The sequence below is a fragment of the Engraulis encrasicolus genome, chromosome 7 (genome assembly GCF_034702125.1).
Source record: "Engraulis encrasicolus isolate BLACKSEA-1 chromosome 7, IST_EnEncr_1.0, whole genome shotgun sequence".
NCBI lineage: Eukaryota > Metazoa > Chordata > Actinopteri > Clupeiformes > Engraulidae > Engraulis > Engraulis encrasicolus.
The window spans coordinates 41,330,888-41,345,120 of NC_085863.1; the positions used below are offsets into that span (position 1 = coordinate 41,330,888).

A 14,233-nucleotide genomic window follows, 5' to 3' on the forward strand; every position below is an offset into this window, starting at 1 on the left:
GCGTCTATAAGAATGCCATGGACAAATATTTTGCTTTATGTTTATTAAATGTGATTTTAGCTTCTCTTCGTCCAAAACAGTGTACTCCTACTGTTACTAAGAAACCAACAAATAGAGTTTAAAGTTGTTGTCTATTGATCACATAGCCTACATCCCACACCCACACTCGTGAATGGGGGCAGACACATGCAGACCCACATAGTTTGGTTTCTCTTATCTGCTCATTCCTCAGATGAAAATGTCTGGTGACATGAATGTGCTGGCAGTGGCTCAGATGTCGGTCAGGTCATGTTCTTGCATGCCCAGTTTCTATGTGCAAACGAATCCCTTTCAGCTCAGCTCAGCTGAGCCCGTGTTGTATCCTACCTTGTGTGGGCCTATGTAGTATTTGTGGTGGTATATTTTTTATATTAAGAAAGACACTTTAGGAAGTATAGGTATACCTTGATTGCTCTCTTCTGTTCGTATCATAGTGTGTGTGTGTGTGTGTGTGTGTGTGTGTGTGTGTGTGTGTGTGTGTGTGTGTGTGTGTGTGTGTGTGTGTGTGTGTGTGTGTGTGTGTATGCATTCCTGCGTGGATGCACGCATGTGTGCGTGTTACATAGAATAATGTGTAGAACACACTAGCAGTGTGTTTATGTGAGTAAAACTTAAAATCCTGTTAATAGCTTTCATTGTTACAATAAAGCACCTGATCAGCAATGTGTCATTCACAAAATGAATGATTTGAAGAAGACTGAAATAAAGAGCATGACTTGTGAATGTCTGGCAAAATATTGAATGTTCTGGTTTCTTATGTTGGACTCCTTGCTACAACTTTGAACATAATTGTATTATATATTTTCATACAGGGTTAGAACATCTGTTATGTGCTACTGTATGTACAGCGCATCAGCATCATTTTATTTGGTATAGCGTACCTTTTGTTGCATCCATACATGGGTAATGACAACAATGTTGAATGTAATGTAAATATGAATAGAATGTTAGCTGATATACTGATAATCAAACTAAACATGATGCAAAAATAAAACCAAGTTTCCTCTCTTGTGTTAAGTAAAATCTTTTATTGCAAAACATTGAAGACAATATCCATGTCACCCTCACATTCAAACACTGTGGGAACAGACATATTCCACAAATGGCTTTTTATTGGTACTGCACTTTACTCAAGCTAAGATCCCACAGGTTGTGTCAGTGCGCATGGGTGTCTTTACAAGAGGAATGATTCTAACACGGGCAAGTGTAGTGTAGATACATAGTTCTGAATTTGGAACTTGTGAAACCTTTATACACTAGACTACGAAGATGGTCAATTTAACATAAATAACACACTCTTTTCAAACCACAACTTTAAATGGTGTCAGTGAAATAAGACTTACAACTCGTTTGTCGTCACATTGCAGCTTTGTTTAAACTGGTCCGATTATATATAAAACATGACAATTTCCAATTTAAAAATAAAGAGTTCTGGTTTTAGTATGGTTTGTTCTGCATTCTGCAAACCATTTAAGACTTTAAAACTACATTTGAAATCATTTTTTAACTTCATCCACAATTAATGACGAATCCCAGTTTACATTCTCTAAAAACTGAATATAATTGGTGTTTACAGTGAACATGTTTTTTAAATCTTCTTTCAGTTTTCAGAGAATCCCTGAGAGGAACGCATACATTAACCTCATGGCAGATTTTAAAGGGAGCATACTTAATATAAGCATGTTGTTCCTCCTGCATATGTTGGTGAAAGTGTTCTGCTCCCGTCTCGCTTACACACTGTAAAACATATCAGCCTGTTAAATGTAAAAAGTAAGTTGCCCTGCTGCCTTAAGTTTGTATATGCTCTTTTCCACTGTCGGTTTTCTGCTAGGCCTACAGCACGACAGTGTGACTCTGCTGCCACTTTTTGCTTTTCGAATAGGCATGATACAGCTCAATTGAAAAGTGAAAAGTGGCGTACGAGTCACGTTCTGTCGAGCTGTAGGCCTACCAGAAAACCAGCAGTGGAAAAGAGGCATAAGTTAACTCAACTTGAGAAAGCCTCGAGTTGAGTTAAGTCTCGAGTTCAGTTAACTTAAGTCAGCAGGGGAACTTGCTTTTTTATGTTTGACTGGCTGCAATGTTTTGCAGTGTGTAGAACACACACACACACACACACACACACACACACACGGACACACACACACGCACACACACGTTCACACTGGTTATAACTCGTCGCGCATGATGTCACCCTTGGGCCGCACCATTCTGCCGATGAAGAGGAGGGAGTTGGTCTTGGTGTCCCTGACCATGAAGATGAAGGGGTGGTCGGCGTAGAAGAGCTTGGGGCTCTTCAGCTTGTCCGAGCCGTAGATGCTGTGGTCGGGCGCGTTGCCGTCCGTGCCCCACTCCATGGCCGAGGCGTGGTAGACGTTGGAGAGGTAGAGGTCCTTCTTGCCGGAGATGTGCGACAGGTCGGCCTTGGTCTTGTCCACGGCCTCGGTCAGGCCCAGCCCACCAAGGTGTTTCTAAAGGAGGGAGAGGAGGTCAAAGGTCAATAATGCAATAGGCGATTTACTATAGTATTTGTATCTGTTTGACACATTTTACTTCTACACAACTTTTGTACATATTCTCTGGGTGTGAAGAGGAATCTGTCGGTCGGTCTGTCTATCTACTTGTTTGTGTGTGTGTGTGTGTGTGTGTGTGTGTGTGTGTGTGTGTGTGTGTGTGTGTGTGTGTGTGTGTGTGTGTGTGTGTGTGTGTGTGAGAGTGCGTCTCTCTCTCTCTCTCTCTCTCTCTCTCTCTCTCTCTCTCTCTCTCTCTCTCTCTCTCTCTCTCTCTACCTGAAGGTCGTGGCTGACTTCCACGCTGGTCTTGGGGAGGGACACTGCCACGGCTTTCTCCTCTATCTTGCTGAACCAGGTGTCCAGCTGCTTGCGGCTCAGGAGCTTCTCCAGGCGCTCCAGGGGCTCCACGTGGTAGGGCATCAGGAAGACCATGGAGGACTTCTTGTGGGCCAGGGGCATGTTCAGGATGAACAGCTTGTTCTCCGTGTCCTCATAGTAGCCATACATGCCTGCAGCGTTACAAGAGACAAAAAAAACAACAGATTACACATTATTTTACTGTCGCTGTTACATTAATTAGGTACAGTGTAACAAAGTATGTAACAGCATGCGATATTATGAAATTGCACTGTAGTTTAGGGTTAGTATTAGGTGTAGGATTAAATATGTAAGTATATAATATTGAATGATATGTAGTTTCACTAAAAAAGGCGTAAGAACATGTCAGACAGGGGTGTATGAAGTAGAAGTAGGCGTAAATTCATGATGTAAATGCAGCACTAGTACAAGATAGTACATGGTTGTTACATGGTATTACACAGTACCAAATACATACCTAATGAGTGTTTTTTTTTTTTTATTTTTTTTTTACTTTTCTTTTACTTCAATTCTACTTGATGCACCCCTGGGGTATGATCGGCATTGAAGACAAAAGTCATCAGGAAATTGGCAGGGAAGCCGCTGCCATTTGGAATATACTGTATAACTCTCTGGAAATGGATTTAGTATTGAAGTCAAACCAGGAACCAGGAAATTGGCAGGAATTCCACTGCAATGGAATGCAGAACTCTTGGGAAATGGATTGTGTGTGCAGAGATTCTTTAAGTATATAGAGATAAGCCAATGTAATAGGTTGCTATGGGCACCTAACATGACCAGGTTCCGGTCTGCCTAAAGGGCCGTGTCATAATACTCCTAGCATTGAATAGAACAGTCCTTAGGTCTGCCTAGGTCTGCCTAAAGGGGGATTTCCCCCCCTCCCCCTTGCAATAGTAGAACCCGGAAACAATGGGCCAATGGAACCTCTCTCTCTCTACTCTCTCTGGTGTGTGTCTGTGGTCATATGACTCACCAGTGCGGTGCATCATGGGAATGGAGAGTTTCAGGGTACGAGACACCAGGAAGCCACGGTTGTCCACCATCTTGGGGTGGAACTGCTCGTCCCAGTGAACTGTGGGAAGGAACACAGCAGAAGTGAAAAGATAAACACTATGCAGGAGGTTTCAGGTATGGATGAGATGATGGTTTAAATCAGTTGGATAAAACTGCAGACAAATCAGAGGACAATCCAGGCCACTGTATGCGGTTAGGCCAGGTATCTGACTGTCTGTTTGTTTGCCCACAGTGTGTGTGTGTCGTCTGCAGGGGGCGCCACCCAGACAGACAGACAGACAGACAGACAGACGCACGCACGCACACACACACACACACACACACACACACACACACACACACACACACACACACACACACACACACACACACACAGTCATGTTCTTCGAACATCATATGCATGTAGCGTTGGATGGGGGGGCAGATTGCCATCTCTGATTGATGTGGTTCATCACTGTTTTTTTAAGATGGCCACAGACATGGCAACATTTTAGCTGGAGTTGGAACAAATAAAACGTACGTTTGAAGAACATGGCATTGACGATCATAGCGCCGTCCGTCTTGTCCACGTCCTTGGTGACCTCCGGCAGCTTCCCGTCCGTGGACTTGGTGGCCCACTCGTTGATGGAGCTGACGGCGCTGCGCTTGTCGCGGAAGTTGATCTTGGAGTGCTCGAACTTGTAGTGCTTCTTGCTGTCCTTGACGAAGCCGTCGGCGAAGTTGACGGAGCTGGGCCCGTACAGGCGGTTGCTGATCTTCCAGGTGACGTTGCGCTCGGCCGCGTCGCTCATCTCCGTCAGCAGCTCCGCCAGGCTGGGGTGCAGCTGCTCGTCCTTCAGACGGTCGTCACTCAGCACTGCCCTGACCTGCAGGGGATGGATTATTCATCGCTTGTGAATAGAATAGAATAGAATAGAATAGAATAGAATAGAATAGAATAGAATAGAATATACTTTATTTGTCATGCAAGCATGAAATGTATCTTTCGTCTCACCATAAAAACAAACATGTACATTCACTCCATTAAAACACTCATACTCTAAAAAACATAAATACACATAAAAAACATTGCACATATCCCCTCCCTCCAGCCACCTCTCCCAGCACACACACCACATACAGTACAGGTCAGATACCAGATCCAGTCCCTTGTTGTTATACCAGCCTAGCTTTTCCATTGCTTATTGACCATGGCTAACAATTGATTGATTTTGTTTGACATGTGTCATATAAGTCCCTTTATTCAGATAGTTAGGCAGGCATTAGTGGCTGCATGTGAACCCTCAAATACCCTAAAAATATCCCAAAATACCTTTCCATTTTTTCATCTGCTTATTTGGGCTACTATTGACGGGACAGTGAAAATTTGAGAGGAAGAGAGTGGGAGAGAGAGGTGATGTAGGTTTGGGAAAATGACCCAGGCCAGACTCGAACCTGGGTCCCCATGGTCAGTTTGCCTCTTGGTATCAGTGCAGTGTGGCCCAGCACCCACACAGGAATGGGTTATTGCAATAAGACATGGCCCCTCATAACAAAATGACAATGATGTAATGGACAACTAAATACTCTGACTGAGTAATGTGGTAGTCGTGTAATACTATCATAGTAAAGCCAGAGAGAGTAGAGAGAGAGAGGTTCCATTGGCCCATTGTTTCCGGGTTCTATTCTTACAAGGGGGAGGGGGGGAAATCCCCCTTTAGGCAGACCAAAGGACTGTTCTATTCCATGCTAGGAGTATTATGACACGCTCCTTTAGGCAGACCGGAAGCTGGTCACATTAGGTGCCCATAGCAACCTATTACAATGGCATATCTCTATATACTTAAAGAATCTCTGGTAAAGCCCTTTCAATGGCTATTACAGCATTCCACTGGTGGAACTGTGCACATTATGAGGCCGTGGAATCAAGCGACCCTGTGTGGACAGAAAATGGTCTTGGATACCATTGTTTTGAGGGATGGAATCCATTCTACTATCCTAATAAGTCTGGATCCACACCATAGGAGATAGTCCAAACGGACACCAAATCTGTCCTCCAATCACAATTCTACTGTCTCTGTTTAACCACCGTTAAGGATTTTATAGTGAGTACTTGTGAGGGCTCAGCATGGTGACGACACGGCTGCGCATATCATGTGCAGTTAAACAGCACGGACCAGTTTGATAGCCAATTGATGGTTTCAGCTTTGCCATATGCCATTGCCAATAATTTTCATGTTTTTGTATGGATTGCCAGGCTAGTGGGTGGGGGCAATTCGGCCTGGCCCCTTAGCAGGTCCTGTGGTCCCCGACATGCCCATTCATGAATCCTCCCCTGCTCACCTGTGAGGCCGTGGACGATTTGCCACCGAAGGCCACCAGGCCCAGGGAGTTGGCCACCACCACGGGCGAGATGACGATGTTCTCCGTGCCCTTCTCCTTGGCCATGTTCTGGTACAGGTTGATGGCCAGGCCCACGCTGTGGTCGGCCAGTATGGTGGCGGAGGGACTCAGGGGTTTCTTTGGGGCAGGAGCAGCGGCAGGCTTTGCAGCAGCAGGAGCAGCGGCAGCAGGAGCAGCTGCGGCAGGCTTCTTTTCAGCAGCTGCGGCAGGTTTCTTCTCAGCAGCTGCGGCAGGTTTCTTCTCAGCAGCTGCATCTTTCTTCACAGCACCGTTGGCAGTGACCAGTAAACAAAACGCGATTAGGATCTTCAAGTGCATGGCTGCGGGGAATGTGCATACACAGCAGCAACCTGTGGGAGGACACACATATAAACACACACACACACACACACACACACACACACACACACACACACACACACACACACACACGCACACACACGCACACACACGCACACACACGCACACACGCACACACACACACACACACACACACACACACAAAGGTTACATTTTCTTTTCCAGAAACGTGTGTCAAAAAAATGATGGAACGCAGTAACAGAACACCTTATGTTTGGTTAAAAGGTTATAGGCCTATTTAGTTATATTAAGTCTTATTTAGTCTTTCTATAAAATGATATGTGGCTAAAGGATTTTCTTTCCTCTTTTTTGTTCGGCTTTCAATAATATCTTAAAATGTTTGCAAAGCACTCATTATTCACTGTTTGACACCTTAGTCTTCAGCTTTTACTGAAGTCATTGCAGTATTGTACTGATCCTTTTCAGCAAACAGTGGGTCGAATCACCGGCACATCAAGCCCCTCTGCATGAAAGGGCTTCTGCTCGTATGATAAGCCCCTAGTTCTGTGCCTCCCTCTTGGGTTTTATGAAGTAGCCAATGAGATATAATTATAAATAAGATGTCCCAATGGTACTCCATCCTCCATCCTCCATCCTCCGCCCACATAGAGTCAGGCACTGTAGACAGCTGCCACATCAGCAACCAGCCACTGTCCCGCACTAAATGACATAACATGTACTACATTACACTTAGCTCATGCTTTTATCCGAGGTGACTTACAATAGGTTATTGGTTACAGTCCCTGGAACAATTTGAGGTTAGGTGTCTGGCTCAAGGGCACTTCAGCTATAGACGTGTAGGGAGAGATGAGGGTGGGGTTTGAACCTGCAACCTTTTGATCTAAAGACCACCTCCCTAACCATTAGGCATGTTTTCAAAAATGTATGCTTTTAAGTTTTAAGAAATCAGCAACAACATCAATTACTCACAAATCATCCAGTGCAATCATCAAAGATTTTAAAGGGTGTTGTATTTGTTCATGCCCAGGACGATGCCAATCCCTCACACAGTTTCAGGCCCTTTAGGAGTGCTTGTAAGAGATCCTGGTGATGCTATCCGACATACAACTCTATTGTCTTCTCCCTCTCCTCCCTTGCTCTTTCTCTGTCATACCCTCAGGGCCCGCTTCCTGCTAGAATGAACACCAACTATGGAAATGCCTGGATGCTTGGCCCCATTCAATCTCTAAAGGCCACAGCCCCAGGCTACAGCAACGAAATCCTATCCACATACCAGAACATGCTTTCCTATTATTTCTGGTTCAGTGAAATGCACAATCTCTGTACAGGAAATAATTGTTTGTTTTTGTGTTACAACTTCTGCACGTCAACTTTCTTATGGTCTGAATGAATCTCTGCATTGACCTTAAAAGAAGATGTTTCAGAAACTTCTACAAAAGAAGCACTGTGTTTAAGCAAGGGTAATACTAAAGCAATTTACAGTGAGAAGGCCGAGTTAACTTAACTCACATGATGCACTGAGGACTGCGACATACAATTGACTTCTGTTGAATTCCTTTGAGCTTACAATAGGCTACACACAGTGAACCAGCTCAGATGTTTTAAAAGCAGAACGTGTATCGTCTGGTCTGGTGGCAAATGAGTTTGAATACATTTAGCTCTATACTTAGTTCATACTTGGTTTAGTACACGGTATCAAGCTCTGACCTAATAATAAATGGTGCTTCAGTGGAGAGGACTGAGGGCAAGAGAAGTTCCCAGTGGATGAGTAACAGAGTCGGTTAAAAAGAGCTCAGTGAGCAAATGGAAAGTTGTTTCTTAAAGTCCACGTGCATATGATCTACTGCATCATGTTGGCCAATGACACGTAAATAAGATGACAAATAGGACAAGCATTCAGTGTCCGTTATCTTTGAATGAGTATGAGAAAAAAATCAGTGCAAAATCTCAAAGCTGTGACCACACCTCACCTCCTGTAGTTGCAACAAAAAAGTCAAAAACTCTTACCTTCAGGGGTTTTCTGATTGTTAAAGTTTCTTGTGCATAAACTTCCAGAATTTGGGCTTTCCTCCCCCTTTGTAGCAAGATGAAGAAACTTCTGGAAGTTTGGGAAGAGCTTTAAGGATGACTTTATTCTGTTAGTTCTGGACGTATGGAGCATAGATCCCTCCCTTGGTGTCCAATTGCCCTAGAAATCTGACCCACATTCTCCCCATGGTCCTAAAGCCTGTGGATACCCTTTTACTAAAAAGGTTTTACTTATTCAACTTAAAAACTTGAAATGAAAGTCATCCAGTCTAAACTAGCATATTATTGTTTTTTAATTTGTGTTTTTATCTTCATAATATTTGTCAACAGTTGCCATTTTGTGACCGTAACAAGTTACGTCTGCATGCTGCAGTTCAGACAGACACCACACTATGTTTCGTCTGCCACTGACATCTTCTCATAACAAGATGGATTCCACACAAATACGGTGTACAGTTCCTCGGTGAAGTGAGGTGCATTGTGAAGAAGAGAGCAATGAAGTTGAATTGCAGATAACTTTGCATTTATTGCATCACACTTGCGCCTAGTCTGATAGACCAGGAAAAAGTCTTTGGCATTTTCTGAGGCCGGCCCCCTTGCCCCCCTCACGAACCCGCCCACCACACTGCCACGTCTAAGTCTGCCTGGAGCCATGATTTAAGGCGGCGGCGGTCTTTGTGTGTGTGTGTGTGTGTGTGTGTGTGTGTGTGTGTGTGTGTGTGTGTGTGTGTGTGTGTGTGTGTGTGTGTGTGTGTGTGTGTGTGTGTGTGTGTGTGTGTGTGTGTGTGTGTGTATTTGATGATGGGGCAAGATCAAGCTTGCCCTGAGCTGACCTATCTAGAGGTGGCATGCAGTCACTCAGTTTTAGGACTTTTTTGTGTTTTAACAACAATAGCACAGACATAATAAACCACACTTTGTGTGAAGTTTCTTTTATCTTTTTAGAGGAACGTGAATAAGGTCTGTGTTTGTTGGAATGGGCAAGGCTCATGGGCAAGTTTGGTCTCAGCTTTGGTAGAGACAATAACCTCTTTCACACTGAATTTGATATTTCTTAATGGTAAAAGCTATGTTGCCTTCCCAAAATACACATACAAATATGGGACATGCTATGGTTATTATGCAGACCTACACTCATGGGAATGGCTGACAGATGATGCCTGCGAAGTTAATCAAGACTCTGATTGAGATTGAGCTCTAACAATGCACAAACAGTATTGATAGCCTCCCATCATCTTGTTTTCTCTTTGTGTGTGTGTGTGTGAGCAAGCGTGTGTGTGTGTGCATGTGTTTGTGTGTTCAGTCAGTCAGGAAATTCCACTATCACAATAATGTTTCTGGAACAATGTCAAAGTAGCCAGAGTCTGCTTGCCTTTTGCCACTGCCGGACAGGATGTGTTTCCTGCACGCTGTATCCTACATGCACCGGCCCCTACAGCAGTGTTTCCCAACCAGGGGTATGTGTACCACTAGGGGTACGCGAGCACACTGCAGGGGGTACTTGGAAAAATGCTTTTATTATAACAAATGTATGGAGCAGTCACATCAGGACAGAGAAAACAATATAGAACATGAATTAGGGGTACTCGTGGCAGAACTAAGAGGCTTAGGGGGTACGCGAGACAAAAAAAGTTGGGAAACACTGCCCTACAGCCAACCCCCGCAAACATGGCTGCAGAGGGGAGGGACTGTGTCTACAGATGTGGGCCACCAATACTGTGGGAAAATTTCCTCAGTCTACTCATGTCCCCATATGTTTCTTCCATACCATCTTCCTTTGATAGCACAAGGGAGTAGTTACTACATGTATCTGTCACATTTTCTTCGTTTTACTTCCACTTAACTTCCTGTCCTGCGCATTGTAGTGATGTGGGCCAGACAAGCAGTAGGTTCTCTCCTCACTCCTTGCTGTAGTCTGAGAGCTTTGCCTGAGAACTACCCTGAATCTAAATCCCTCCCACGGGTTCTGGAATGTTGATACCGGCCTCTCATGATGTAAGACGACAGCACTCTTGCACCAACTGATGCAACCCCCCAAAACATTTACATTTTCATTTACACTGAATGTTTGCCATGACAATTTTCTGAAATAGCACACGATTGAACTTCTATATTTTGAAATAGAACTTAACATCTCCTTGTAAGTGAATGTATATATTGTTTTATGTTGACACTTAGGGACGAAGGCCTCCCCATGTGAGGATAGGTACTTATTGGCATTAGAATTAGTTGTAGGCCTCCAACTAGGAATTGTAAATTAGCCCACAGGTAAAAACAAAGTTAAGGTGACTTTAAACATTTGTATGTGCACTTAGGCCTTACATGGCAGTTAATTTGAATAGGGGTTCCTTGGAAATAAAACACAACACATAAAGGCAGACTAGGAAAAATGTTCAAGGTCCAGTATGTAATTTTATTAGTTTATTTTCTGAATCCCCCCACGGGTTCTGAAATGTTGATGCCGGCCTTTCTGTGATGTAAGACCACGGCACTCTTGCACCAACTGATGCAACCACTCAAAACCATTACTTTTTCCACCACCACGAACATTTTGTAACAGTCCATTGCAGAACATCTGCAAAGTAAACAGGAACTCTCTGCTTAAATATGGTTTCTATGTCCATATAATGTCCAACATGATGTTCAGACCTAGATTTTTCTAGTAGGTAAAGCAGACAACAACCATTCCAAGTTTTAGTGAAGCTGTCAGAACTTATTATCATTTTGAATGCTACACATATAGGCGAAATTGTTATTGCCTTGAATACTGTACAGTGCCTTATCTAACTCCTTGCAAATGTGTTAGGTTTTGTGTGTGACCACTAGGGCTATGTTTTGATGCTCATACCAACAAGCTCTTTAGTGTTGTGAGGATACATGTGTGGTACTTTGGAGGCCCAGGTTTTAAATCAGGTGGGGTGATAAAACTAAGCTAGACTTCTCCCACCCTTCGCTACAAATCTTTGAAAGTGCTCGCAGTGGGATCATTGGAATGTGCACCCATTGTGTGAGGCATGCTGAGAACCCAGCCCAAAGGACCCCAGTGATGGGTGAACGCAGCATAGGTATGTGGACTACCTACCCTGAATGAGATTAATATGGTGGGGGTTGCATAAGGGACACACCAAGCACCTCTCATACGTTACTTTCTTTGCACATTTAACTTTAATTTAACCTTCCATGAAGTTGTGGTTGTGTATCAAAATGTATCAGTTAAACAATATACATATTAAGCATTATTCAAGTATCCATTTGACATATGGAACACTCCAACACCACTAATGTTTGCAATTAAATCTATTTCATTAGTGCTATCTCAAAAATATTGTGTGAATTCGCGTTGTGGGAACCTTCAATCCAACCACTCATTTGGCAAGGCCACTAGATGTCGCCAAATGCAAAGTTATTGCTCTAGCCTTGACTGGTGAGTAGTGCCTCAGCAGACTCATTCTAAATAGGCTTTGATAACGTGGCCATTACTAGGGTTGTGTGTGCTCTGACTGCCGAACGAACAAGCCTGGGTCGTCTCTACCTCTAGGTCATTTTATCCAAACAACAACTGATCATCCTTCTTCTTATGGAAACCTATCTTTGGAGATTTTCCTATAAATTATGACAAAACAGTCAAACAGGTGCACAGGAAAGGATGGGGAGGTAACGGAGTAGGAAAAAGACCCAGGATGGACTCAGTGGGACCCTGAGTTCCCATTGGGCATGCAAGCCTAGTATTTATGCCATAGTACCCCAGCCACATTTTACGTGACAAAACAAGAGAACAAGCTCCAAATGGCATTTCAGCATCTGTGACTCTGCATGTCAGAGTGACTGAGTCACCAGGGCCCTATGTATATAGGGAGCCGACACACAGTCTGATTTATGTATGGCTGAGGGGGTCCATTGGAGCTGACTGTACAGGTACATAGGGCCCAACATTTGCTGCTACGCCCCTGGACTGAGCCAAAGCCCACTGTTACCTATTTTACAATGGTTCAAATACGTCCAAAAAGGAAGTGTCATTCAGTGTAACAAATACCTTCTGCTGACTGTAACTGTAAAAAAAACATGATTTTTAAATAGTTTCAAGTAAATGGATGACAGCCGAGGCTTTCATGAATTCACTGGGAAAAAAATAAAATAAAAAGAGTCATGTTTATTACAGTTACAGTCAGCAGAAGGTATCCGTTACACTGAATGACAGTTCCTTTTTGGACGTCTTTGACCCCAATGTTGACTGATGAAGTTTCTATCCCTGCATAGCCTGACAAGTCCTTCTATTCATGTGCTGAATGAAAAGAAGTAGAGAGGGTTGGGCGTCTAGACAAGCCCTACGTGCTTCAGAGCATGTTTCCAGGAGGAAAGTGTCCACAAGAGGTGCTAAAGAGCAAGCTAAATGCACAGCACATACAGTGTGTTCAGTTATGCAAGTAGCCTATTGTAAGAGTTGAAATGCTTTGTACCTTTCTGATGTAGAGAAACATTCACAACTAAGCTATTATGAAACAGCACAAAAAACACAAAAACAATGCTGGACAGTTGCAATACATGAACTCACCTTCCTGTGTGTGTCTTTGTGTGTTTGTGCATGCGCGTGTGCGTGCGCGTGCGCGTGCATGTGTGTGTTTTATGTTCTGTTTTATTGACCACATGATTTTATTATAATAACTTAGGCCTATGCTTAAAGGAGAAATCCAGTGTGAAATGGCTCAAATAATGTTGAAGCATGGTGCTCAGCACTAACGTTTTCCACATACCTCACCTCCATACGTCCCCTCCATAAGTCACCACTTTTCTGGGTGGTACTGCACTCACCCGTAGGGCGCCAACGGGTGAGTGCAGACTCCATTCTGAATGAATGGGCTGCGCTCTCTCGACAGTGCCCCTAGGTGAACTGCAGGCATGGATCGAATGAGTGGAGAGGCTGTAACTGTAAACCGGCTGTGGCACAGGCTGTAGGCTATTCGGCTGTGGCACAGCCTATAAGAATGACCCGGTTTCTAAGTAAACTGTGCGCTATCAAAGTTCTCTATGCCTTGATTTACATGTCAACAACCCCACGACTCTAGAATGAAGTATTGAGTAACTTCGAGCCTCGTAAATGAGTGGAAAGTAGAGATTCATAACGATGGCTATGTTATATTCCCATAAATAACGAGAGGCACAATTTACTTTGTGTGACATCACTGAACATTTATTTCCTGTAATCCCAATAACCCCTGCGCCACCTATGGTGGCCTTTCAGTGTCAAACGTAAGCCAACGCCAAACTCAATGATAAGCAAGTATACTGCAACATTGTGGACACAACATTTCCCCCCCTCTCCCTAAAACTCAGACATGAAAAGTGGCAACAAAGTCTTCAAAGTGCCCAGGGCGTGTACGGGCCCTGACCGGGCGTGGCTCAGGAGCAAGGGGCACCGGCAGTGAGGCTGAAGGAGAAGCCAGGCCCCGGGCAGCTGGTGGCACTGCTGCGGCAGGCAGTGCAGCGGCCGGATCTGGCACCGGAGGGGGTGCAGGCAGTGCAGCGGACAGATCTGGCACTGGAGGGGCGGGCTCAGTTGC

At 44.1% G+C, this 14,233-nt stretch overlaps 1 protein-coding gene across 1 annotated transcript; it reads right to left on the minus strand.

Moving 5' to 3' along the window:
- Positions 1-1,047: 1,047 nt before the first annotated feature.
- Positions 1,048-8,807, minus strand: LOC134452899 (serpin H1-like). The gene is made up of 6 exons (XM_063203570.1): positions 8,655-8,807; positions 6,267-6,676; positions 4,465-4,810; positions 3,904-4,002; positions 2,829-3,061; positions 1,048-2,510 (listed from the first exon to the last, which is right to left on the minus strand). Exons 2-6 carry the CDS (start codon positions 6,642-6,644, stop codon positions 2,208-2,210), a joined length of 1,359 nt encoding a protein of 452 aa, XP_063059640.1. The 5' UTR covers positions 6,645-6,676; positions 8,655-8,807; the 3' UTR covers positions 1,048-2,207.
- Positions 8,808-14,233: the final 5,426 nt, after the last annotated feature.